This window comes from Rhinopithecus roxellana, chromosome 12 (genome assembly GCF_007565055.1).
Source record: "Rhinopithecus roxellana isolate Shanxi Qingling chromosome 12, ASM756505v1, whole genome shotgun sequence".
NCBI lineage: Eukaryota > Metazoa > Chordata > Mammalia > Primates > Cercopithecidae > Rhinopithecus > Rhinopithecus roxellana.
The window spans coordinates 13,371,559-13,399,290 of NC_044560.1; the positions used below are offsets into that span (position 1 = coordinate 13,371,559).

A 27,732-nucleotide genomic window follows, 5' to 3' on the forward strand; every position below is an offset into this window, starting at 1 on the left:
TGCTCCAGGTGGCAGAAGCAAAGAAAGAGACAAGACAAGGAACTGTTTCACTGGGGTGGCAAGAGATGCCCATCCCTAATGATAAAAGACAATGGCTGAGGCTTATCAGGTCTTAACTATACACCAGAGTGGTACTGAATGTTTTGCATGTGTTACCTTATTTGCAAAAACCTCACAACGATGAAATTATGCCTACTTTACAGATGAAGAAACTGAGGCTCAGAGAGCTCAAAGGACTTGCCCAAAGTCACACAAGTAGTAAATGGTTGAGAGCCAGGATACAGACTCACGTAGACTGGCTCTAAAATCCAAGCTAGATGTGCTCCACCTTCTGTGTATGTGTGTGTGAGGGCAGGGAGTCGGCAGTAGAGACTTCTGCATCACCTGAAGGGTGAAATTAGAGAAGTCTAATGGACTCCTCCAACACACGAGATTTTATGAAATTTGACAACAAAACAATGTTTCCAAACATCCAGTTGCAAGCCGAGGAAAGGTTTTCAAGTAGAAGGGTTTCATCAAGGTTCCCCCACTGGGCTTGTGTACAGGAATATACCTTATTCATTTATCTCCCCAGACTGTGGCATAGCTGCTTGAACTGAGCGCGTGCTCACCAAGTTACCTGAAAGACTGCTGAAGCAACATAATGTAGCAGTTCAGCTTTGGAGCCAAACAGTCTGGGTTGAGATCCCAGCTTGGGTCCTCTGGCGCTGCATGACCTGATCAAGTTTCATAGCTTCTTTAAGTCTCAGCTTCTGCATCTATAAAATAGAGGTGGGCACTCGTAAGGACCGAGTGAAACAGGACAGGTAAAGTGTACAGACCCGGGCAGAGCGTTAAGTGCTCAAAAGATGAGAGCTGCTATTATAATTGGTGATGATTAAATAACTTTCCATACTCATTGAATGAATGGATAAATGAATAACGCATGCGCCTAGCAATGTGACAGCCTGTCCCGAGCACTGGCTGAAAAGGTGAGCAGGGTCAAGTGAGGGGTGGGGAGATTGATGGTGACTTCTGAGCGGTTACCTTCCTGAGGGAAGAGCCAGAGGGGCCTGATCTTGACGGAAGATATGGTTCTGAGGCCCCTGCAGGCCACAGTTTCTAAGTCCTTCTTCTTCTCCACTGCTGGACCATAGGGCCCCAAGCCGATGGCCTGAAAAATTCCCTAGCAGGCCAGCGGTGGATTCAGAAAACCCCTCACCTGAATGTTCAAGGCCCAAGGTTGAGCACTTAACCTCTGACCACACGGCCTCTGCCTTCCTAGGGGGGTTACAGGGCCCAGAAAGGCCTCAGCAAAACCCTCCCTCTCCCTACCCTCTCCAGCGATATCAGATCTAAATAAACACCAATGGCAGCCTTTGAAGGAACACTCCTAAGAAACAGGACAGGTTAAGACCTTATGGATTAGTTGTGCCTATCTGAACCTCTCTAAGCAGAGCAGGTCCCGCCCTGCCTGCCCCATCCCACCCCACCTCACCCTAGGAAGGCAGCACTGACCCTAGCTACCTACTCATTCCATTCAGCACCGGGGCACCAAGACCCTCTGTCCAAGCCAGATCTTGGCCAATTTTCCTCTGTAGCATTTCAAGGAAATCTTCATCTTAACCCTCCAGGCCCCAGTTTGACCCCTGCAGAGAGGAGGAAATACATTTTCAGTGTTGGTTGCCGTGGGGGTAGTGGGGATAAATACGTTTTTCTCCATGATGCTGTCTTTTATTTGGAAGTGGGCAGTGTCTTGTTTAATGGCCTCTTTTAAGACAGACCCAGCAACAGTGGTTGGGTTGCTGGGGCCCGAGGCACAGGTGAGGGCTCACCTGGGGCCAAAGCAGCTGGGTTCTGTTCTTTCCAACAGGCCCTTTCCTTCCAGGACTGAGGCTGCATTCTCCCTGGCTCCCCTCTCCCTGGCTGCCTCCTGATCTGGCTAGTTCCTGGCAACAGAGGAAGAATCTCAAGACAGCACTCTGGCTGCTGTTTCTTTCTCTGCCTGAGCAGAGGATAAGCCTTCTCTGATTTGTTTTTTTTTTTTTTTTGAGACAGAGTCTCGCTCTGTCGCCCAGGCTGGAGTGCAGTGGCGCGATCTCAGCTCACTGCAAGCTCCGCCTCCCGGGTTCACGCCATTCTCCTGCCTCAGCCTCCCGAGTAGCTGGGACTACAGGCGCCTGCCACCTCGCCCGGCTAGTTTTTCCTATTTTTTAGTAGAGACGGGGTTTCACCGCGTTAGCCAGGATGGTTTCGATCTCCTGACCTCGTGATCCGCCCGTCTCGGCCTCCCAAAGGGCTGGGATTACAGGCTTGAGCCACCACGCCCGGCCTGATTTGTTACTTTTAAATAAAGTTTCTTTTTCTTATTAACAGAAGAAATAATGTCCACAGAAACAAAAATAAAGCAAAAAATCACCACTGACCCCAATATCCAATATCACTCCCTGGGGTGAATTATTGTTTTCTTTATTCATATAAATGGATTTTTAAAAGAGGAATGGACTAATTTACTAAAAGTCTAAAAGTAAACGGAAGACTTAAAAGTAGGGAATCAGACCCAGATTCAAGACTTAGCTCAGAAGCTCCCTGAAAATAACCTTAGTAAGTTTCACTCCTGGGCCTCATTTTCCAAATAAAGGTAATAGTACTTACATCATAAGGTGGTTGTGAGAATAGTATGAGGTCCAACACTAAGCCCAGTGCCTGGAACATCATAAGGACACATAATTGCTAACAACTGTACTGAAAGCACAGTAAATAACTTCCATGGTACTCAGGAAGCCTCCGTAGCATCCTTTTAAACTGTAGCGGGGCATGCAGCTACATTCAGGTATCTTAATTTACTTCACTGAATCTCCTCTGAAGGGTATTTTTATTAATTCTAATTTTTCAGGATTATAAACAATGCTCTGACGCATATCCTTGTAGGTAACTCTTTGCACACACAGATTATTTGCTCAGACAAAATTCCTATGAGTGAAATTGCTAGATCAAAGGATGAGCTAAACTTGAAAGCCAAAGCTTGGACTGGCTCACTTTCCTTCCAGCAAGGAGCACGCTTGTTTTCCCTTGCCAATACTGTGATTAGCATTTTCTTTCATCTTTATCAACTGGATAAATGAAAAAAAAAAATAATTGCTTGTTTGCTTTCAGAGACTTTTATTTTTAGGAAGAGCTTTCAGGATGACTTTAGACTCCATGATTCCTCATGTCCAAGAAAGCTCCAGGAAGGAATGTAGGTGGTGTTATTGGAAGCACTGTGATAACAATCTAAAGTACAGAATATAAAAGGGCCTGAGAGCTGCCCTTTTCATGTCCTGCTGCTCTGCATGCACAACTTCCAGGTCTATCCACGCCTTCAAAGAAGGGCCATATTCTCATGGCCTGGTGCGGTGGCTCATGACTGTAACTCCAGCACTTTGGGAGGCCGAGGCGGGCGGATCACCTGAGGTTGGAAGTTTGAGACCAGCCTGACCAACATGGAGAAACCCCGTCTCTACAAAAAATAGAAAATTAGTTGGGTGTGGCGGCACATGCCTGTAATCCCAGCTACTAGGGAGGCTGAGGGGAGGTTGTGGTGAGCCAAGATCACGCCATTGTACTCCAACCTGGACAACAAGAACGAAACTACGTCTCAAAAAAAAAGGGTCATATTCTCTATGTAGGGTGTGTGACCTATCCCTCTGCTTAAGAACATTATAATGAAGCTTTTACTTTAAATGGTGAACGTTCAAATGAAATGCTACAGAATATTTTAATGAGCTTTGAGTGAGTGCCCAGGACAGCACTTCTGTGACCCCTTAGGACCCATAATGGTATCTAGGGTAACGCTTTCTCTGAAAAGTCAAGGGTCAATCCAAAGTTCTACACTTAACCAGGGGCACTCTCTCTGAACCTCAGTCTGTCTAACAAATGGGGACAACCATGCACTCTTGTCCCCTCCTCCGGGGGCAGCTGTATGGATCAGAGGAGAGGAAGCACAGGAAAACACTTTGAAAAGAGCTCTGCATCTAGCAGGGACTGTTTCTAAGGGAGGTTGAGGGCTGAATGCTGTGAAGTTAGCTGTGCACTGGGGCTGGAAATGGGAAGTGGCTGAGAGGCCTTTTTTCTAAGCTGGTTGCTCCCTATAACACCAGCTACCTTTTATTGGGTACCTATTTGCCATAGGTTTTATGTCAATATCTCATTTAATTTAATCCCCAGGCTGACTCCACTGAAGTATGATGGGAAATTACTTATAGACATGAAGTCATGGGTGCAAAGAGAAGGCACTGGTGCATGACAGTAAGAGGGAGTAGAGGAACTCAAACTTTGGAGGTCTTCCCTTGGGTAGTGGTGGGGGGTGGGGTAGAAGGCAATACCTAATTTGCCCAAAATGTCAGTAATGTGTGAGATTATATTCATTCATCCGTTTTTGATTTATTCAACAAACATTTATTGAACACCTATTATGTTGAGACACAGGACAAGTGCTATATGAGATTTATTTTTCCTTGTATGGTTTCTGCCCTCCAGAAGCTTACAAATCCTATCTGCCTTGCAGATACTATCAACTAACCTATCTGCTTTTCTTCCCTCCCTCCCTCCCTCCCGTCTCCCTTCTATTTATCTATCCTAGACCTTGTTCCAGAAAGGGAGTAGGAAGCTTGAAAGGACTATGTCCACAACTTTGGGATCAGGCCAACTTCGATTTGATTTCATCTCTGTCACTAAGGGGAGAGCCAGGTGACCTTAGATGTTATATCACCGCTTTGGGACTGTTAACGTCTTCTGTAAAACAGGGATACTTATGGGGGCTACTTCACAGGCCTCTTGAATTACATGATATATATGTCAAGCACTAGAACAGTGCCTGACATATACTGTGGACACTGTTATCTAATTCTCACAGCAATCATTTTGCTGAGGACAAACTGAGGTAGAAGGAAGTGAAGTTGCTTGTCCAAGGCCTCAGGCAGTCACCCTCAGAGCTGACATTCTTCAGTAACTTGGCCAACCATGTGACCCCATTTTACAGGTAGGAATGGGATAGAGCATCTACAGCTAGCATTACAGCGTTAAGTGCTCAATAAATGATAGTAATTTTAATTGGAAAATCAAAATGAGATCAGATAGCTAAGCTCACTGCTGAGAGCCTGTAAGCCAGACAGCCCCCCATCTCCATTCCTGTGCCTCCTGGGGATCTCTGGGCAAGGACTCAGTCTTCACTCTCTTCATCCCTGCCCTTGCCCCAGGAAGGATGGGGACACAATGGTCATTTGTCAATGGGAAATTATTTTGGTTTAATGACATTTAAACTGGGGCTTTGTATAGAATTTCTAATTACAAAAGCAATGCAAGTTCAATGTAGCCCATTTGGGGGAAGACAGGGAAAATACTGAAATCCTGGTATTTCAGTGCCCACAGAGAAGCACTGTTGACATATGGGTATATGTTCTTTCAATATTTGAATATAGGTCAACAGATTTGCATTAAGAGTTCTGGATAATGAGAAAGCATTCAAGTGTTAGAAAAGGACGACGAGTCAGCAGGGTCCTCGTGTTCAGCAGCGCGTGTCCCGTCTGGTAAACGATGCCGCCGTTGTTCAGTACACCACTTTCATAGACACACACAGGAGCCCTGGCTCTCAGGGCTCACTTACAGTGGCCCTAACTTTTACTGCTCCCCAGCGTGCCAAGGAGAAGTGTCATACTCTTTGGGAACAGCGGTTTCTGGACAGGCATGATCGTGGAAAGGAGGGGAGGGATGAAGGACTGTGCAATCCTCCAAGAGGGCAGATCGTAATGTCTGGAGAAAGAACATCAGTAATCTAGAAAAGCAAATCAAGATGATTTTGATAGGGAACTCCACCCTTACAGTGATTCACTAATCTGGTCTTATAGAGGGGGAAATTGAGGCTCTGAGAGGCGAGAATTTACTCAGTCACACAGTAAGTGGCCAAAGGCCAGGCAGAACTTGAGCCCAGGGCACTCCCTAACTTAGTCCAGTCCTGCAAGAATGGAATCAGAAAGATGTAGGTTCAAATCTCAATTCTTTAATTTATTAGCTTTTTTTTTTCTTTTAAAGAATCTCACTGTTTGCCCAGGCTGAGTGCAGTGGCGCAATTTTGGTTCACTGCAACCTCCGCCTCTCAGGTTCAAGCAATCCTCCTGCCTCAGCCTTCCAAGTAGCTGGCGTTACAGGTATATACCACCATGCCCGGCTGATTTTTGTTTTCTTAGTAGAGACAGGGTTTCACCATGTTGGCCAGGCTGGTCTCAAACTCCTGATCTCAAGTGATCTGCCTGCCTCCTAAAGTGCTGGAATTATTGGCATGAGCCACTGCACCCAGCTAACTTTTGACTTCCAACAAATCATTTAACCTCTGAGTCTCAGTTTCTTCACTTGTGAAATAAGGTTAATACCGTCCTCGTTAGATTTAAATGAGAAATAAGAAAAAAAAAAGGCTTTTCTAACAAGTATTGAGTGCTAGATGCCAGGTACAGATAATGTGCTTCACACGCATTATCTCATTTTCTCCTCACAATAACCCCATAAGGGGGGAATACAGTTTTTATATACACTTTACAGGTGAGGAAACTGAGGCTCAAAGAGCTATAGCCACTTGCCTGACATCATGTAGCTAGTAGGTGGTTGGGCTGAGATTTGAAAGGAGGCCTGTGAGTCTCAGAACAATACTATCTTATCACATAGGTAAGTCTTAGCACAGTGCTTGCAAAATACAAACGCTAACTAAACAGCAGCCCTCATTATTTACTGTCGTTATTGTGGATATAATTATTATGTTACATGTAATCGGCTGGTCTCTGTTTATGTTTTTTTAAACTTTATTTTGTTGTTTTGTTTTTGGAATAGCTGTTCTGTTTTAAATCTCCTCTGCAGAGGAACCAAGAGCTGTGCTGATCCATGAAGGGGAAGTAGGTGCCAGCCTTGCTTAGCCCCACGGGAGCAGGAAGGGGGCAGCAACAAAGCATGGGGGCATCTCTTTAAAGGCCTGGCATCTCTGGGTTGTTGGGATGAAGGCCTGGAACAGCACTTGTACCTCCTGCCCGGGAGGTGTAACTCCTATTGAGGGGTCTGGTGACCTTACAAACTGGCTCATGGCATCCCTGCCTACCTAGCCCAGACCACCAGTCCTTCTATCCCATCCAGGATACTTCTGTGGCCTTCCTGTGTGTGGAGACATAGAAACCCTCTGCCCTGTGATTTGGGTCTCTGCTGATCTCTGAAGATGGGTACAGTTGATGAAAGAGGCAAGACCTAGAGGCAGAGGGAGAGGAACCATTTTTAAAAGCCTAGCGAGCACAGACACGCCACCTGGAATCCCAGCCTCCCCTGAGCCCAGCCAGCATGAGTCACCCCACAGCCCTTCACCTGTGGGTTGCAACACGGCTGACAGAAACTCCACAGCCTTCCAAGAGGTGGGCAGACAGGTACATACAGAGGAGTGTGCCATCCTTTGGACTGCAACAAGTTTTGCAGTTACAGTTGGCACCAAATAGCCCTTCGGCCACCAATAACCTCTGTGAAGTGGTTGGGTACCCAGGCTCTGCTCTCGGATTAAATCCCAGCTCTAGCTTTACCACCGCCTAGCTCTGCAGCTTGAGTAGTTTACTTCAGTATTCTGTACCGCAGTTTCCTCATCTATAAAATGGAGATATCAAAAGTGTCTTTCTCCCAGGGTTGCTGTAAGGATTAGGTGAGACAATGCATGCAAAGGCTTAGCACAATGCCCGGTGCCTGTGGTATATGAAGCACCTACTAGGTGCTAGACACTGGAGATTCCACAGTGAGCGAAACAAAGTCTTTGCTCTTACGGAGTTTACATTCCAGAGGAAGGGAAGAAAGACAATAAACAATTAGAAAAATATCATAGGTCATATTACATTATATCATAAGTCATAAGGGCTCTGCAGAGAACAAACAGTAGTGTGATCCAGAGTGATTGAATGTCTACTTTATTTACAAGGGTGACTGAAGAGAGCTGTTCTGAGGAGGTGGCTTTATTAGCAATTATTTACTATTATTTATTAGGGTCCCCTGGGCTTCCCCCAACACAGCCTCCAGGGAGAAACCAACCTCCCAGAGTTCTCAAACCCAGTACCCCCTCTCCAGAGCCCTGACCCCACCCCAAGAGGGCTCCTTTGAATTCCGACTTTACCCTGAAAAACCTCCATAAATTGGCAGGAGTAGCTGAAACCTCATTTGCCGTTCCCAGAGAAGAGAGAGAGAGGAGTGGGCCAAGTCGAGGTTCCCAGGAAGATACAGCAAAGAGATAATTTGCCAAAAAGGGAAGGGTGGGGGAGGGGAGAATTGAAAGAGAGAGAGAGGGAAACAAAGATGCCAAGATCTCTGGCTTAGATTTAATTTCAAACTAATCCTGGAAGAAGCTCTTTAAAAAGCTCTAACATTCTCCTGTTTGTGTTTGTGGATATTCTGGGGTTTACCAAGCTTGTTCTTCATAGAAGACAGCTCACAGCAATTACTCCACAATTACTTCATCTATCAGGCATTGAATTTCTCCCAAGTTCCCCATACAGAACGAAGTACTTGGCGCCTGTGAAATGACCAGCTGGCTGAGGCTTCGGAGGCACCTTCAACTTTTCTATCCCTTCTGTGCTAAGCAGAGATATGTGGCTTGCCCACACCCCCTTCACACCCAATAAAAGCCTGGTCTCCTTTACTCCCCCACCCCCTGCCACCAACACACATCATCCCCAGATAAACCCTTGTTTAACTCTTGTAAACTCCTCTAGAACAGTAACCCTGTTTTTCTGGCCTCAGTTTCTCCAGAACCCAGAGTAGGTCTGGCACACAACAGGTACTCAATGGATGTCTGCTGAATTGAGGCCACTGACTTCAGCCCAAGGGGCAGCCAGACTTGGAGTGAGATGACCGCAGATTGGATCTGGGCTGGGACCTTGCTAGCTGTGCCCTTGGGCAAGGCACTTTGCCTCTCTGGTCTCCATTTCCTCCCTCATCTGTAAAATGTGTGTTGAAGAGGAAGGGGGAAGTGATAATAAATCTATCACAGTGGGTTACTCTAAGAACCAAAAGAAGTCACTTGAGTAACTGTAAAAGATTATTTATAAGTATTATCTTAAAGGGGAAACCGAAAAAAAGGGAACTTATACAAAGATGTACCTGGGAAAAGTTGCTCTCGCCTTTGAGAATTCCCCAGTGGTACAGAAGGAGGGGGCAAAGAAACGTGCGGGTGGGGATGTTTCTGGGTATCTGGGACGGCTAGAAACAGGAATCAAGTTTTCCTTTAAGCCAAGTTATCTGTTTGTCCCTGTACTTTTCCTCTAGTTATCTTGCTTCTTTCCAACATTTTTTTCTTCATCCCTCCTCCCTCATCTCCACCCCCCACCCCCTCACCAAGGAAGGAATTGGCCAGCTCCACCCAGCCAGTCCCCCATAGCTCCGCCCTCCTCGGCGGGCTAAGAGTTAACAGCTGCACCTGTTGAGGTATACCTCCAGTCGCGGGCACCTGTACCTGTAGCCAATCGGCGCCAGCGCTGCTGGGAACCTACCTGTCAGCAAAATCTCGACACCCAAACCTCAACATAAATCAAACACTTCCCTGGGCAGAGAATGTCTGTGTCAGGCAAGAATTAGAGACAAGCGGTCAGCAGAGCCTCAGTGCTGATCGTCGGAGCCTGGGAGCAGGAAGATGTCGAATGAACTTGAGTGAGTAAACATCGGTGGATACCTGCCGCTCTCGGGGCGTGGAGGCTGGATGGGGTTTCCTGGAGGGGGAAGAGCGGGGAGCCCGGCACCGGGATTCACAGAGCAATTTGTAAGGGTAAATGAATGGGCTGACGATCTTACTTTGGCGTGTCAAGGCAAGCCCCAGTCTCAAGCTAGAGGTGAGTGTTTCCCTGGGAAAATAGTTTTTCTCATTCTCTTTGCTGAGCAGTTTCGAGCCAGGCAGGGAAACACAAGACTGAAACTGTGAAGGTTTCTGGCACCACTTTTTGATCCTCTGAAGGGGCCTTGGAAATCAGACAATCCCAGTCCCATCCAGGCTTTCTATCTTCTTGCCAAAAGGAACTTCTTTGAGGTAGTTCTAAGAGCTGTCTTAGAGTTGAGTTTCTCTAAAGGGACTTGTTTAGTGGGCTCAAACAGTCCCAAGTGGGAAGGTTACAGCGTGGTGGTGAAGCATGTGTACTCTCTGTAGTGGGCTTGACCTAAGTTCAAATCCAGGCTCTGTCCCTGGGTGATCTCAATTTTTCTGGGCTTCATTTTCCTCATCTGGAAAACAGGTACAAGAATGCTTTGTAGAATTCTTGAAAGAGTTAAGTGTGATAAATGCTGGAAAATGCTTAGCATAAAGCTATGGTCTAAAAATGTGTTCAGTACAATGTTGTTCATCTTATTCAGAGGCAGTTCTAAGGCTAGGGAAGCTGAGAAGGGATTTTTGGTAGGTCACCTCTGTTGGCTGGCAGGATGCATGTGCTTTCCTGCCCACATCTGAGATTTAAGATCCTGACTGACTGATGCTCATCTTCACCATGGTGTCCTTCTTGGGGTCCAGACCTTAGAGAAGGTAGGATGAGGCTGGGATCTGGACTGCTTTAGATTGGGTTCAGGGAGCTGGCAGGAGAAGCCGGAACCCTTTAAACACAGGCTCTCCTTTTCCTGCCACCCTCAGAGGTGAGTGGGCAGAGGCAAGGATTGTACCATCTTTTTTCTAACTGCTCCTCAACAGACTGTTTTAAGAACTTGAAGATCTGTGTGCAGAGCAGTGCCAGGTCCTGATTGCAGACAGGATTCTATGTTCTAGCTAGCCCTTCAGGTCTTCATGTTCACAGCACAATCACTTGGTTTAACAGGCACATTTCATTTCTTTTGAATGAATTTCTCGGGGTTGACAATGTATTGACAATTGGACCACAACGAGAATAAGAGCAGGAGCATTGGTGCTGACACCTGGGTTCGAGTCCCAGCTCCAGCACTTACAGCTGTGTGATGTTGAGCAAGTCACTTAATCCTCACGTGTAAATTGTGGCCAACAGTAGTATCCACCTCATGGGGTGGTTAGGGGATTTGACAACTTTAGAATACTGATTGCTTTTAAGGCTGGTGGAGAACACGCTAGTAACACCATTGTTCCTTCATGTAGAAATAACCAATGAGCATTCCCGAACCTTTTATTTTTCCATACTTTGAACACACAAAAAAATCTTTGAGATGTGTTTCCATCCCACTTAAATTTGCTGGCTAAAACTGCGGAGGCTACAGACAGAATCTATTCATTGCTGTACGTTAGGGGGTATGTGTTCTGAAGCTGGGTTACTTGAACAGAAAGATTTCCTGCTTTTCTCCTCCCTGATGGTTTGGATTTGAAGTCAGATCCGCTGACAGTTGAGGCTTCTCAGTTTGGGGTGGGGTGAGGGAAAGCCAGCTGCCTGCTGAGTAATTGCAAGCGGACTCCAAGCCACCATTTGAGATTACAATGGCAGAGCCTGGGGGCTCAGCTGCCCCTACTGATAAGGGGAGGACACCCGGTGCTTGGCTTGCAAGTTCTGAGCTGCTGTTGCTGCTGCGGCCTCGGCATTCTCCTAAAAAGTGCCAAGAGGACTAGCCATAGCTTATAGCTTGGGCCCTCACGGAATGGCCAACTCTGGCCAGGCCTTGATATAGTGGAAAAAGTGAGACTTGCCTGTCACTCTAAATTCTGCCACTTACCAACAGCAGGATCCTGGTGAATTTGTTTGTCGTCCCTGACTCTCATTCTGCTCATCCGTCTGTAACACCTACCTGGCAGGAACAACTGTGAGCTCCCCAATGTGGACCAGGAGCTCCATCCGCGCCCGCCCGGTGGGCAGGCCCCGGGTGTAAGGCGGCACTTCGAAGGCTGGTCCCTGAGAAGCATGGAGGCCCCGGCGGTGTAGTTAGAAACCAGCTGGCGGTGGTTGGCGGGTGCTGAACGCCGGGCCTTTCATGTGGTCGCAGGGCTCTGGGTACCTGGAGCCCGCAGCCCTGGGCAGCCCCGGGCGGCCCCGGGCTACCGCAAGGCGCAAAGGATCCTGGGCTGCGGCCGAGGGCGCCGGAAGTCGCTGCCGACCGCCCGGGTATCGCGGGAAAACAGCTAGAGCCCGCGACCTGCCTGCTGTCGGGTTTTCCTGAAGGTGCGTTGGGACCCCGGGGAATTGGAGCTGCTGGCGACCTCGCTGGTGACCTCCTGTTGCCCGCTGGAGCGCCTGCCATCCCCCGGCCCTCCAGGCAGGCCCCGTTGACAGCCCAGTAGAGTTTCGCCGCAAAGGGGCTTGGCACACAGTAGGTCTAAGGCACCGAGGCAGGAGCATCCCCCGCAGCCTCGCTCCGTGCTCTCTGGGCCCCACCGCCGCCGCCTGGAGTCTCCTCGCAGCCTCGCAGAGGCGCGACTCGGTTGGGGGATGGGGACGAGAAGCGTCGCAGTCCTGACCGCGGCCGCCGCCGCCGCCGGTCTATCTGATCTCCAGGAGCGCCGGCTCCAGACTGCCTGGAGCACTGAAAGAGTTAACCAGGAACGCCTTCCCGCTGTGGTTTTGTGGTCGAAACCATGATTGCCAGGAGCAAATTTTTGTCGTGCACGAGGTGTGTTATTAAAAGTTGGAGCTACGCTGCTGCTGAATGAAAAGTTAAAAGCCCTCTTTGAGTTCGGGCTGTAAAACTGGCAGACTGGGCCGAGAGGCTTGAGCCAACCCTAACGGCGGCGGCCCGGGCTGCGCGGGGGTCCTGCGGCTCCACCAGCTGCTGGGAGCGGACAGGCGCTCGGACCCAGGCCAGGGGCAGGCCGCGCAGTCCCAGCAGTGAGTGGCCGCAGCCAGGCGGTCGGCAGAGCTCCCACTGAACCACCGGAGGAGTGAAGAGGGGCAACAGGGCTGAAACCCAAATGGGATCGTCCAGCTTTCTCTTATGATAGAACAAAAATGACAGCCAACATTTATAGAGCGCTGACTCCGCATCTGACATTGTGTCGAGTCCTTGATAAATACACGCTCTTCTTTAACCCTCCCAACGAACTAATGAGGGATGGGAGTGTAAATGCAGTTTTGCCGAAGAGGGGACCCAGACTTGGTTCAGGCTTGCCCAAGGTTTCACGGAAGCACTGGGATTATGACCGTGTCTTAGCTGAGCAGCCATAAGCCACACTGCTTCCTCTGTGCTTAGACTCTGAAAAGAAGGCAGAGAAATACGCCAAACTGTTAAGAGTGGTTATTTCTGAGCAGAAGAATGTGGATGAATTCCATTCTTCCTGTTTTTCTGTAGGTTCCACCTTTTATGTATTTGTTGTATTTTACAAACCTATGTTACCTTTGGAATCGTTAGGGGGAAGAGGGAGTCATTATTTTGAAAGAGAACACTTAGAACAGTGTTCTCAAACTGTGGCCCGTGGGCCAGCATCATCATCATCATCACCTGGGAACTAGTTAAAAATGCAAATTCTCAGCCCCACCCTAGACCTACTGAAGCAGAAACTGGGGGTACGGCTCAGCGTTATGTGTTTTCACAGGCCCTCCAGGTGATTCTGATGCGTGTCCAAGTTGTAAAACTGTTGGCCTGGAAGACCAGGCAGAGGACTGGGAAGCAGGAGGTTCCCAAATCCACTACTGACCTACAGTGTTGTTGCTGAGTCAGCAGGCTGAGAGCTTAGTTCCAAGATCACACCTGTGTTTAAAGCCCAGGTCTGCCACCTATAGATTGGGTGCCTTGGATGAGCTCCTTAACCTGTCAGTTTTTGCGCATATAAAATGATGATAAAAATAGCCACCTCACGAGGCGTGTATGAGAATAAAAAGGCACAAGTCCTGACTTAAATAATTGAGTTCCTTTCCCTCTCTTGCCTTCCCTCCTCTCTGGAACTCACCTTTCCCATCTAAAATGCAGCAAATAATCCTGGCTGGCTGCCTCCCTCTGTCTATTCCTTTTGCCTCCTAAAAAGGTTAGAACAACTGACCTAGTGAAAGTCTTGAAGGGAAATTATCTCACCGTTATTTGGTGTTATTTTGCTAGGCTTTTCCAGAAGGTCAGCAAGAATTGGGAACTTTCAAGGGCAGGGACTGAAAGGGGACAGAACAGTGTAGCCACATGAATGTCAGTGGCCTTCACCTTTTTGTTCTCAGCACCCAGTACGTGGCCATTTACAGAGTAATCCTCAGTAAATGTGAGTGAATAAGTGAAGGGATGTGGCACCCCCAGGCTTAGAGGTGGATTTCAACTTCTTTCACACCTCAGTTGAACAATAGATGGCGGGGGTGGGGGTGGGGGGGTGGGCGTGGTAAGGAAAACTAGATAAGACACCAATATAGCATGAAGGAGAAATTCCCATACAGAGAAGAATTTTTAAAAGCGAAGAAAGGGAGTTTCTGCTATAATTAGGAAAGGGCGCCTAAATAATTTACATGCCACTAAAAGTTGTCTGCTGGAGCCTGACCACCATCAGCTTGCCCACCTGGGTCCTGACGATGAAGCTGGTAGTGCGTGTTCCTCTTAAATGGAAATTTGCAAGCATCAGGTCTGATTCTGTCAGCTAGGAAGAGATATCCTAATATATAGGCCGGAGAAAGGCTATGAGTTGTGCAATTTGCTGGGGACTGCCCTACAACGTATTAGTAATAATAATCAAAATAGTTCACATTATTAGGTGCTGGCACTATGCTGATTGCTTTACCTGCATTATCTCATTGCATCTTCCAACAGTAATACTTCACAAAGTTGTAAAAAAATAAGACAATGATTACAAGTTGTTGTCAGCCAGCACCTGGTACTTGGTAATCCCTCAATGAACGGTAGCTCTCATAATAATTCTGTGAGGTTAGCATTCTCATCACCTCACATTTTACCAGTAAGAAAACAGGCACAGAGATGTCAGGTTGCTTGCTTGAAGTCACACAGTAAGTAGCAGAGCTAGACCTGGAACCCAGGTCTGCCAAACTCTGGGCCCACTCCCATAACGATGAGTTCATACTGTCTCATTCAAACTGGAGTCATTACAGAGCCATGCCCTACACACTGCCATTTCCCCATTGAGGCCCCCAAGTGGAGCCCCTAGCCCATGTGACAAGGCACATTTCACAATCTGTACACCCAGAAAACCAGATGGGCCACTGGCAGGCACGAGAACCCTGGGGCACCCCTGTCGTGCCCAGGGAACATCGTGTGTGGGGCTGACCGAAAATGATTCCTCTGTGAGCAGTTGTGTCAGGGCCTCCCTGTGGGTGATTAGAGAGTGATTGATCACCGTTAATGAGGTTGGGTGGCTCATGGGAGGATTTAGCAAGTCATTGACTGGGAGTATCTGGGTGTCAACACCCAGCTCAGGCGGCCCCTGGGACTCTTCCTCCTCTGGCTGAAGGGAAGTGGGGTCTAGCCCGCTGGATCTGTCCTGTGCCACACACCTCCTTTGGTGGAACTTGAGACCACCTTCTTTGGTGTTGGGTTTTCTTCCCACCTTCTGGAAAATTGAGTACTTTCTTTTCCGTAGCTTAACTACTGAGTCCCCTTCTGCCGTATGCTTCATGTCCTTAGGCAGGTCCCTCTCTGGAACTAGATCTCTGAGGTCTCTCTGCATCCTCAATCGCTAGGATTCTAACAGAAGGAAATGATACCAAAAGTTCTCAACTAATGGCTGAGACGGCATTTCCTTGGTCTTATTGGGGGTTTTAAGTAGCCCAGCCAGAAAGCAGTGGGCATTTTGAGTCAGAAAAGACTTGTTGGGATGAAAACCCACTTTACCACTCTAGACTTTCACCATCCTGGTGCCCAGAATGAGGCATGTTGGAGCTATGAAGGCTGAAGCTGACTGGACATGGAGCAGCTGGCACCACACCCTTGCTGTGCTGAGAGCCAGTGAACTGGGGAAAGGTCCTATCCCCTCCTCCCAGAGCAGGGGCCCTGGCAATTTGCACTTCCCCACAGACCGGACAGGAGGCCTCAGGAAGTGAGGCCTATCAGGTAGACCCCTGAGCTCCTCTCTCTTGATCTTGTTGCCAACTCTCTCCTAAATGGAGAAGAAGCCAGACGGGAGACTGAGGAGGCGGCTCTGTGAAGGTTCTGGATGCTGGGAGTCAGAGACCTCAGTTCTACGCCTGATGCCTTGAGGTACCAGCTGGGTGACCTTAGGCAAGCCAGTGGCCCTCTCCATGGCTCAGTTTTTCCTCAAACGAGGACAGTCATACCTTCCCTCCCTACCTGACAAGGGCGTTGCAGGATCAGAGGTGATGACAGATGTGTGAGCACATTGAAAAATATAACACTATGCAAATGTGAGGGATTATCAAATCTTGGATTTCCTCCTTAGTGGGCTGGCTTTCCTTAAAACAAGGTGGCATATGCAAAGCACCTGGCTCACACCTGGCACACAGTAGGCGGACAAGCTCTGGGAGCTGTCCCAGGCTGATGCCTTTGATCTTGCCTTTCCTTTCATCTGGAAGGTCCAAGGTCCTCCCAACTCATCTCCATTCTCCCTCTTCCCCTCCACCCCTCTTCTCAGCCAACATGTCACTCCCTTGGGTTGAGGCACGTCAGAAGTCCTCTCGTTTCTTTTTCTTCATAGCTCTCTTCACCTATCTAATGTTAACTGCTTGTTTTTGTGGTCATGTATGTCTTGCTGCCACTAAAATGCAACCTCCATGTCAGCAGGGATGACCTCCTTATCTTCTTCTCCCAGGACAGGTTCTGGCACATAGTAGTTACTTGATAAATATTTGTTAAAAATGAGGGATAGATGGTTACATGGATGGATGCCACTCAGGTTTATTGCTTTTTAAATCTCTCCTACATCCGTTCTTGGAAAGTAGTGGTTTTTTCCTTCTTGGAAAAGTGCTAGCCATGGAGTTCCCAGGCCAGACCCTAGGAGTCCTGGCTTCAGTCATCCGGTCCCCTGCAACAGATCACCTCACATCTCTGTTGTATATTTCCTGGTCTGTAAAGTAGGGATAATAACACATCACATATGTCAGGAGGCTCTGTGAGATAATGGAAGGTTGGGCAAGGTGTTATTACACTATCTCTTTTGTTTCTTGTGAACAGAACCCCATTCACAGACAGGAGGCTTGTGGGGAAATGATAAGAACCTCAGGCAGAGTCTCCCCTTTACTCCCATTTGGAGTTTCTGGGATGATGATGGTGATGATGGCTATTACTAACTAAGCAATTATTCTCTGGCAGGCTCTAGGCTAAACACATTTCTTATCTTAATGTACTTCATTCTCCTAACAACCCATGAGACAAACCCAACTCTAAACTAGCCACCCCAATGACTCTCCATTATCTTACTATGTTAATTTTCTTCACAGCACTTATTACTAACTAAAAATAACTAATTTACCTACTTGTTTATGGTCTGTCTTCCCCAATTAGATTGTAAGTTCCATGGAAACAGAGACTTACCTGTCTCATTTTAGTTGATTCCCAGTGCCCAGTCCCTGACTGGCACACTGGCACATAGAAGACACTCAGTAGACCCATTTAACAGATGAGGAAATAGAAGGGCTAAGTGCCTTACCCAAGGACATGTAGTTAGCACAACCATACACTGTGACCCTGGTGCTACCTCCTTCTGTGGTGGTGCAGGTTCTGGTATGCTGTATCTGGTAGAGGTCTGATGGCAGGCTGTCCATGGCAGGTCTTCCCTCCTCCCTCATTTCCTTTTCTTTTTTTCTGTTTTTGTTTTTGCTTTTTTTTTTTTTTTTTTTTTTGAGACGGAGTCTCGCTCTGTCGCCCGGGCTGGAGTGCAGTGGCCGGATCTCAGCTCACTGCAAGCTCCGCCTCCCGGGTTTACGCCATTCTCCTGCCTCAGCCTCCCAAGTAGCTGGGACTACAGGCACCAGCCACCTCGCCCGGCTAGCTTTTTGTATTTTTTAGTAGAGACGGGGTTTCACCATGTTAGCCAGGATGGTCTCGATCTCCTGACCTCGTGATCCGCCCGTCTCGGCCTCCCAAAGATTACAGGCTTGAGCCACCGCACCTGGCCCCTCATTTCCTTTTCACTTTCTGGTAGTTTAGTTCACTCTTGGACAGGGACACCAACAGAGAATCTGTGGAGGCCCCGGGGAAGCTGACCTCATAGGTTGGGAGTCCCTTGGTTTCCCTTCTTTCTTCTGGCCCTATCACCCATGAGTAGGACTCACTCTTTCTTAGAACTCTTTTCACATTGATCCAGTATCAGCTCCTGGGACAACTTTTTTTTTTTTTTTTTTTTTTTTTTTTTTTTTTTTTTTTTTTTTCCCTCTCTCTCACCTACTGGCTCCTCAATACTCATTTGTAATCTTTAAGAGAGCAGAGAGCCAAAAGTTCTTGGATTTTAGGATTCAACACACAAGTCAATACTAACCTTATCCATTAAGACTTTCTAGAAGCCAAATGCTTAGTTCTAGAACATGAGGTTATTGGTGGCAGGAGCAGGTATGGGAACCAGGGCACTGGGACTCCCAGCCCCTGACCAGAAACTCTTACAGTCATCATCTTGCCAGCTTCCTCCTGCCTTGTGTGGGTGGGAAATTCCTTTCTGCCTTGCAGCAGGGAATTAGTTCAATGTGTTTTGAGAAGGGAAATTTCCAGAATAGGAAAGGCATCTAGAAAAGAGACTAGCACAGGGGTTGAGCGCTATACTGTGTAGTCTGACAGCTCCAAGCTCAAGCTGAGCCTCCGTCACTTATTGGTTGAGTGACCTTGAGCAGGTGATATCACCTGTTTGAGTCTCAGTTTCCCCTTCTATAAAAGGAGATGATAATTCCTGTCTCTCAGGGCTAATGTGTGGAGTAGATGAGATGACACACAAAAATAGATGGCACTGTGTTTGCCAGTGGTAAGTGTTTAAAGTACAGAAGCTGCTGTTTATCAAGGAATCAGACTTTGAGATCCCAACAGTATAGACGGGAGACCTTGTAGGCCAGGAGACCCACCCAGGTGAATAGCAGACATTGTTCTTTTGTTTCGGTGTTACTTTATTGTTGTCTTCTAAAATTTATCTTTTTTAAAGGGTAAGATAACTCAGCATCAAAGCTGATAATGGTCAACCCCTAGAGTCAGCAGATTGGGGCTCCAGGCCCAGACCTGCCACTGACTTGCAGAGTAACCGTGTCTTCTACTACTTTGCAACCCCTCAATGTCTCACCCCAAGCTGACCTGGAACACAGTGATGGCTTGCATGAATTACACACTTGTTTTGTGCCAGGCACAGTTTTAAGCATTTTTCTTGTGCTGATGCGTTATCCTCATTATGTTAGTGGGGGGTGCTTTTATTAGATTTGTTTACAAATGAGGAACAGTGCTAAGCACTGGTGGTCCCCATTGACCCGGGGGTGGGATCGATCAGGCATTTCCCTGCTTTTCCCCTACCTCGTTGGTTGGGAGTTTCCATTAGCTCAGTGTTGGGCAGACAGTGAGGGTGGTCACCCTGGACTTGCTCAGTAAATTCCTCTAAACTCCAGGCCCAGGAGGCAATGAGGAGGGGCCTCTTCTCACCTCTCCTTGAGGCCCCTTGATTTATGGCAACAGAAACTCAGGGTGTGCCTCCCGCACACCTAGAACAGGAAAGTTTCTGTCATTTCTCTTTCCTGTGTGACAACTCCACCTCCCTTCCTCTCAGAGCCCAACTCCTCACACCCCGGGGCCCGGTGGGATGGGAGACGCTGATGGGAGACGCTGTCCTGGATGAAGCTGCTGGGAGAGCTGACGCCTCCTGTGTGCCGAGGTATGGCCTGGCCGGCTGTTCCCACTGCAGTCTGAGGATCTGGGCCCGAGTGGCCTGGCAGCAGGAGGGTACTTCATGCACCTGATTACAGGGGTCTCTGCCTACCCACTAGTCTGCCACTGTGCCGCAGTTTTACCACAAACACATTTTTCTGCTGTGATAAAGACTGTACCCCTGCATCAATGGAAAAGCAGTGTGGCCGAGTGGCAAGTGTGTGCCTTTGTGCTCGATAAGGCTGAGTTGAAATCCTGATTGTCTCATGGACCAGCTGGATGATCTTGGACATTTTCTTGTTCTCTGCAAGACACAGGTTCCTTTACCTTAACAGATGAAGCAAATGATCCTTACCTTGTAGTGTCCTTGTAAGAAGCAGGGCTAACGAACGCAGAACATTCATATGCATCATAGTAAGTCGCAGCTGGCATTGTTCTTAGGTTCCTAACGTGGGAGATTTTGCCTGGCCCATGTAGAAAGGGAGGCACTGGGAAACCAGGAGACCAGTCAGTGCCCACTTCATCACTGGGGCTCTCTCTTCATAGCCTGGACCACCCCATCTTCATACACTCTTTGCTCTAAATTGAACACAACCAGAACTTTTCTGCTTCTATGCCTTTGTTTGTGGTTAACATCATGTGCAGTAACCAGTGATTCCTCAAAATGTGGTCCCCAGACTACCAGCATCAGCAGCACCAGAGAAGTTGCTAGAAATGCACATTCTCAGCCACCCAGAGCCAGTGAATCAGACACCCCGGGGGTGGGGCCCAGTAATCTGTGTGTTTTTAAATTAATTTTAAATAAAGGACACAGAATAATTGTACATATTTATGGAGTACAGTGTAAGATTTCATTGCACCTTTACATTGTATAATGACCAAATCAGGATACTTGCCATATTTATCACTTTAAATATTTATCATTTCTTTGGGATGATAACATTACAAATCTACTCTTGTAGGTATCCTGAAGTATACACTACATTGTTCTTTGCTGTAGTCACCCTGCTGTGAAAGCGATCTGTGTTGTAACAAGCCTTCCAAGTCATGCTCATGCAGCTAAAGTTTGAGAACATTATTCTGTACCATTGCATCACCCTGAAGGGAGCTTGAATCCCCTCTGGGCCACTCACTTACTGGGACCTTGGACAACTCTCAACTTATCTGAGCTTTAGTTTCCTCCACTGTATAATAGGAATAATAATAGTATCTGCCTTGCAGGGTTGTTTCAAGTAACAGGGTAATTTATGAAATGTGCTTAGCTAGTGCCTAACACATGGTCAGTGTTCAATAAAGAGTAGCTATTATTTTTACCATTCTCATTATTTTTCTGTGTTAGGTCCCTGCTCCTTCCCCCCATTGCTGAGTGAAATAACCCCCAGTGCTGAGTTTCCCCAACGAAAATGTCTGCCTGCTCCAGAAAGCCTTTCCTGATCTCTTTCCTTTGAGCCCTTGTGGCTTGTCTCTCGAGCGATATAATGCCTTGTATTTGTCCAAGCTTCTCAGCACCAGTACCTGGGTCCTGCTTGCCTCTGTGTGCTCTGTAGCCTTCAACTCCAGTTCCTGGCTTCTGAGCAGCTGCTTGAAACTCTTAATAAAATTGGTCTGAAATGGCATTTCCCAGACCAGGTTCTGCCTAAGGGCTTCCTTTCCCTGGCTGTCTCTGTCATAGACCACGCTTTCTCCCAGACTTGAAATGATCTACAGCCTTCTGTGCCCTTCACAGTCTTGAGGACAACTTCTTCAGTAGAACTCATGATGGGTTATCTGGAAATTTTATTCTTATCACATTGCAGCTTGTCATTGGCATTTCCCATTCTTTACACGAATTCTCTTTGAATAAGTACCTACTATGAAAGTATTTTATTGAATCCACTCTGTGGTCTTGAAGATCAGGATGATGGCCCTCATGCTGTGGATGAAGGAACTAAAGCCCAGGTCATCAGCTTCTACATGGCAACATTTGGAATTGATCCAGCTCCAGAGTTTGTATCCCTTCCGCTGCCCCATACTGCCTAATGGTGGCAGAAGAGACAGTTTCATGTTTTCAAAGCTAATAACTCTGAATTCCTGAGCGCTGGCCTGCAGGTGCCCATTCATGGACCTTCCTCTGGGATAGCCCAAATTTGACCCTCATTACTTGCATTCAGTTTCAGGTCTGTGCGGCTGCTAAAGAACGATCCAGTCAACTTGCAGAAATTCCCTTACACTAGTGAGGATGAGGCCTGGAAGACGTACCTAGAAAACCCGTTGACAGCTGCCACAAAGGCCATGATGAGAGTCAATGGAGATGATGACAGCGTTGCGGCCTTGAGCTTCCTCTACGATTACTACATGGTATGCCTGCCCCCTCTGGGCATGCCCCCCTTTTGACTGAATGGGTGTCTTCGCTTTCAGGCCTCATGGCTCAGCAGCCCACCATGACCACCCCAGCCCCTCATCTCTGGGCCTTTGCACAATGCTGTTCCCTCTGCCTGGCACCCTCCCTTTCCCATGGCTAATCCCTGGTCTCAGCTTAAATGTCACTTCATTCATTTACTGGAGGGGAGGCTTTCTTGTCTGGGTGCCCTCAGCAACCACCATCATCCTTGATGCTATCAAGAATGCTTAGAAGCTTGCTGTTTACATATTTATTTCTTCCATCTTCTGCATGAGACTGAGCTCCTAGAGGATCATTACCGAGTCTTCAGCCCACCATACAGCCTGCCACACGGTGCATGACACGTGCTGACCAAGTAGACAGTGCCTGACCCAACCCCTTGCCTGGTCCAAGCACATTCTATGACAGCAACACTCTTGTACCCCACCATCTTCTTTCTGCCCCTGTCCCTCGGATCTTACGTTTCCCTGTCATCCCCACCCACCTGGTACAGCCCCACCACCTGGAGCATACCTCCTGCTCTTTAACCCATTCCCTTCCTTCAGGGCCCTTCCCAAGGCCCACCTTCTCTTAGAAGCCATCTGCCACCTCATCTCCCTCTGCCAAGGGTCTTACTGTCCTTCCTACTCCAGCTGACATTATGTCTTGTACTGTTCTCTAACTGCTTCCAGGGTCTTGGCCTTGTCTCTGGGAGGCTGTTGGCTCTTGAGAATAGGAATTAGGCCCTCCCATATCTGATAAGTAGGGGTTGGGCTAGTCAGGAATCACAAGGGTATAATACATGATACAACCCCCCTCCCACCTCCAGTGCGTGTGCCAGACATTGCTAATGGATTGCAGCCTGCATTCTCATGAAGGGTACAGGTGGCTGCAGAATCTTTGTCAATGTAGTAGTCCAGGTAGGCCCTACCCATCTGTCTGAATTGTCACAAGACAGCAAACTGACATGCTGTCCCTGGGCTGGGTAACTGCTCCAAGAAACTTTCCTAGATTGGGGAATGGGGGCACACAGCTAGCCAATTCTTGAGAAACTTGAAGATTTAAAGCCACCTTGTACATAAGACCTCAAACTTACTAGCTCAAGAAGTATTTTATCCACTCTACCTCAAGAATAAAGGCACATTCTTTGCATGAACTCAGAGGCCAAGGGGGTTCCAGATAGGAGAAGGCCCAAAACTATCCTCTGGCTTTGGTTCTCCTTCTGGAATGGTCTGGTTACCCTACCCTCCTTCCTCCCCAGCAGACTGGTAGCATCCAGTGAGTGTTCAGCCCAGGTCAATGGAAGAGGAGTTTGAATGGCTGCCTCAGCTTGGGGCCATGGTAGGAGCTAGAATTCTAGATCTAGGTTCAAACTCCAGCCTGGGATTTATAGGTTGAGAATGGACCTTAAATTACAATCTGACTGCTTGTCCCCTTGGCAAGAAGCCATTCGGGGGCCAGGATGGTAGAAGAGAGGCTCTGAAGGTGCCACCGGTAATACTGGTTTTAGCAAAGTACAGTATCTCAGTGAGATACACCTGCCCTGGCCTCCCCATTCCAGAGCACTCTGGATTCAGAGAAGCCCCCTGGACAGTGAGGACATGGTCTGCTGGTATAGAAGGAGCACTAAGTCGGGAATTTGAGACCTAGTCCTGCCACAGATGTGGCTTTGGGTAATATAGTGCTAAAGGCAACTGGTTACCATTTCTTACTGAATGTCCACCACTGTGTCAGGCACCTTCCTTCATACTCTCATGGGGTGTGATTAAGAGTACAGGCTTGGCCGGGCGTGGTGGCTCAAGCCTGTAATCCCAGCACTTTGGGAGGCCGAGACGGGCGGATCACGAGGTCAGGAGATCGAGACCATCCTGGCTAACATGGTGAAACCCCGTCTCTACTAAAAATACAAAAAACTAGCCGGGCGACCTGGCGGGCGCCTGTAGTCCCAGCTACTCGGGAGGCTGAGGCAGGAGAATGGCGTGAACCCGGGAGGCGGAGCTTGCAGTGAGCTGAGATCCGGCCACTGCACTCCAGCCTGGGCGACAGAGCGAGACTCCGTCTCAAAAAAAAAAAAAAAAAAAAAAAAAAGAGTACAGGCTTTGGAGGCTATGCTGGGTTGGGGTCCTGGTTCTAGCTGTAACAGCCTTAGAGACAAATGAATTAGAATGTTCTAAGATGTAACAATATTATAATTATACTCGTGAAAGGTCACATTTATATAGTGCTCTCCATGTGCTAGATGCTGTTCTGAGCACTCAAAGTGACCCCTGAGGTTGGTATTGTATTATGATCTGTGTATAGATGAGGATATGAGGAATGGAGAGGTTAAGGGACTTGTGTAAGGTCACACAGCTAGCATGTGGTAGGTCTAGGAACTGAACCCAATAAATCTGGATTCAGAGTCCATGCTCATAAGTACTAAGACAATAGAGTCTCTCTGAGCCCCCATTTCCTCATCCATAGAATGGTGATGATGCTAGTAGACATCTCAGAGTGATTGTGAGGATTAAATTAGAAACGAGAAGGCACTTAGTACAAGGCCTAGCCCATAAGAAGTACTCTATTAAAAAAGTGAGTATTTTTTATTAACAAATATTCATAATCTCCTTTAAGTAGGTATTATAACCACTCACTTGACATATGAAGAAACTGAGTCTTAGAGAGGCGTAGTCATTTATCCAGAGTCACACTGCATTTTCAAGTGGCATTTCTAGGACTTACGCCAGGCCTGCCTGACTCCAAATTTCATGCTCCTTAACTACTAAGCTTGAGGTTCTTCTTCCCACTCCCTGACTTGGGGCTCAAACTAATCATAGCTAGAGCTCCAGCCAGTGGGAAGGACTGGAGGGTTTTCTAGTGACCAAGTGTATTAGTCTGTTCTCACACTGCTAATAAAGACATACCCGGGACTGGGTAATTTTTAAAGGAAAGAGGTTTAATTGACTCACAATTCAGCATGGCCAGGAGGCGTCAGGAAACTTACAATCATGGCGGAAGGGGATGCAAACACATCCTTCTTCACATGGCGGCAGCAAGGAAAAGTCCCGAGCAAAAGGGAGAAAGCCCCCTTATAAAATAATCAGATACGATGAGAACTCACTATCACAAGAACAGCAGCATGCGAGTAACCGCCCCCATCATTCAGTTACCTCCCACTCCCATGTGATTATGGGAACTACAAGTCTAGGTGAGATTTGGGTGGGGACACAGCTGAACCATATCACCAAAGTTACTTCCCTGCCTGGCCAAAGCTGCAAAAGGGGGTTGAGGCTCCTACCAGCAAAAGCTTAGCCATGCATAAATCCTTCCTTTCTCTCCTCTCAGGGTCCCAAGGAGAAGCGGATCTTGTCCTCCAGCACTGGGGGCAGGAATGACCAAGGAAAGAGGTGAGGCTTGCCAACACCCTCTGCCTCTTTGCCCTTCCCGACCTCCACCTGGGGCCTCTTCCACACAGGTTTGACTTATCCATTAGGCACAGGAGGTGCAGTGTTGAGGGCCCACAACACATTTTGGGATCCATGATAGTGTTTTCCTTTTAAAATTAAAAGAAAAAAATCAATATAATCCAACTTGGATTATATTTGTCTTTATACCAATATACTTATTAAAGATATTTTTAAATGTTTTGGAAGGGGTCAGTGAAGGCAGAGCCTAGGGCTCTTGAAAGTCCTAATGAAACTCAGCTTGAAAACACACACACACACACACACACACACACACACACACACCCCAGATGCCTGTAGGCCATGTGGGCTGGAGTTTACTGAAAACAAACTTCAAAGCCTTAGTAATAGAAAAGCCCTGGAGGCAGCTTTTCTTTCTCAGCTTCAAAACCCTCTCCCCTGCAGTCCCACAGCCTCTTGGGGAGGGAGACCTGTGTTGGGGGAGGGACATCTGGGTTCCCATACTTCTTCCCCTGGCATTAGTGCCCCAGGGCATTGACGTTCCTTTCCGAAAGCAGGCCATGCTTATGGCTAGATGGGCACTGGAAAGACCTTGCCTCTCTTTCTCCACTTTCTCCTTCCTGGCTAATCAGGTGACTTCTCACAAATGACCCTGTCGTGCCTCTGCTGGGAAGCCTTTTGAAAAATTCAAACAGGCATTGCAGCTCTTCTTATAACCCAGCCTGGGCCTGCAGCTGGCTCAGGGCCAGTCCCCCCCACGGCCAGGAACAGTGGGTTTGGGTACATGGGGACCTTTCTCAAAACTAATTTTAAAAAATATCATTAGCTCTTCTGATTACAAAAGCAACACCAGTCTCTTGCAAAAGATTCAAACTCTTCAGAAATGTATAAAGTAAAAAAAAAATTCCTATAATCCTGTACCCCTCTCCTGCTGAACAGTTTGGGGTACATCCTTCCAGACCTTTCTCTAAACATGTGTTAACTATACTCACAGATACACATTTCCCCCACCCTCCCCACTTTGTACACACCCCGCTAGGGTTGACTCCATACAGTTGTTTTGAAGTAGGGACATTTTGACACAGAGACATTTGACTTTGGCTAAAAATAAATGATTAAACTTTCAGGTTTTTTTTTTTTTTTTTTTTTTTTTTTTTTTTAATTAACAAGTACTGTAATGGATAAAACAGATGTTGCTCCCTTAACCCTGAGCCTGTACTTGGTTCCATTCTCAGCGCCTCCCTGCTCATCCCTGTAGCCAATTGGGCTGCTACAGTGACTTATTTTGTGCATGTTGGATGGGCCTGAACATTACACTGGATCAAAGGCCAGTGTGTCAGTTGCCTTCCACTCTAGCCAAGGACTCCCCTCTACCCCCAGAGAGAAGTATACTGAGCCCCTTTTCTTTCTCCCCAGGTACTACCATGGCATGGAATATGAGACGGACCTCACCCCCCTTGAAAGCCCCACACACCTCATGAAATTCCTGACAGAGAACGTGTCTGGAACCCCGGAGTACCCAGATTTGCTCAAGAAGAATAACCTGATGAGCTTGGAGGGGGCCTTGCCCACCCCTGGCAAGGCAGCTCCCCTCCCTGCAGGCCCCAGCAAGCTGGAGACCGGCTCTGTGGACAGCTACCTGTTGCCCACCAGTGATATATATGATAATGGCTCCCTCAACTCCTTGTTTGAGAGCATTCATGGGGTACCGCCCACACAGCGCTGGCAGCCAGACAGCACCTTCAAAGATGACCCACAGGAGGTGAGGGCCCATCCCCATTCCCTTATAGCATAGATATGTGTGTGCATGTACAGAAGGAGAGAAGATAGTGAACAGATCAGAGCCTTGGAATCCATCGGGGAAAGCATCCTAGAGCTGAGACAGGGTTGCCATGTACTATTGTCCAAGTTGTACACTGGACAACCTGCACAGCTGTAATGCACAGCCCTGGGCTGAGGCTCCCCAGAGTGAATGTGATCATTTATTCTCTTGGGGCTGTGTTTCTCTGCAGTCAGTGCTCTTCCCGGATATCCTGAAAACCTCCCCGGAACCCCCATGTCCAGAGGACTACCCCAGCCTCAAAAGGTAACTTGGTCTCCCTGGACCCTCAGACACCTGGGCAGTGCGCAGGAGGCTGCAGACAGAGCCCCACACTGTCCCCAGGGCATAGCAGGCACAGTCAGTGAATGAGAAGTGGGAGATGAAGGCAGATAGATAGAGGGAGAGAGAACGCTTCCCACTTCCTGTCCCTGGGCTGTGACAGGGAGCTCAGAACTTGCACCTTATCAGAAAACTGAGGTTCTTTTATC

At 47.8% G+C, this 27,732-nt stretch overlaps 2 protein-coding genes across 6 annotated transcripts in view; one reads left to right on the forward strand and one right to left on the reverse strand.

Annotated features, from left to right (window-relative positions):
* Positions 1 to 638: 638 nt before the first annotated feature.
* On the reverse strand, positions 639 to 12,195 carry LOC115892337 (cuticle collagen 1-like). 2 transcript variants are annotated; one of them, XM_030913439.1, is made up of 2 exons: positions 11,746 to 12,195; positions 639 to 758 (listed from the first exon to the last, which is right to left on the reverse strand). In XM_030913439.1, the coding sequence occupies exons 1-2, from the start codon at positions 12,193 to 12,195 to the stop codon at positions 654 to 656; spliced, it is 555 nt and encodes a 184-aa protein (XP_030769299.1). In that variant the 3' UTR covers positions 639 to 653. The 2 variants fall into 2 exon arrangements, with proteins under 2 accessions (XP_030769299.1, XP_030769298.1); XM_030913438.1 differs by lacking the exon at positions 639 to 758 and adding an exon at positions 6,250 to 10,236.
* GRHL3 (grainyhead like transcription factor 3) overlaps positions 9,426 to 27,732 on the forward strand; it is a 35,948-nt gene continuing 17,641 nt past the window's right edge. The window contains exons 1-5 of one of the 4 annotated variants that reach the window (XM_010355735.2): positions 9,426 to 9,672; positions 21,810 to 21,996; positions 25,343 to 25,404; positions 26,839 to 27,184; positions 27,435 to 27,508. In XM_010355735.2, the coding sequence (XP_010354037.1) occupies positions 9,656 to 9,672; positions 21,810 to 21,996; positions 25,343 to 25,404; positions 26,839 to 27,184; positions 27,435 to 27,508 (686 nt within the window). In that variant the 5' untranslated portion in view covers positions 9,426 to 9,655. Of the gene's footprint in view, positions 9,673 to 12,019; positions 12,117 to 12,731; positions 13,236 to 21,809; positions 21,997 to 25,342; positions 25,405 to 26,838; positions 27,185 to 27,434; positions 27,509 to 27,732 lie in introns of those variants that run through there. The other 3 variants (XM_030913429.1, XM_030913428.1, XM_030913430.1) reach the window with 3 other exon arrangements.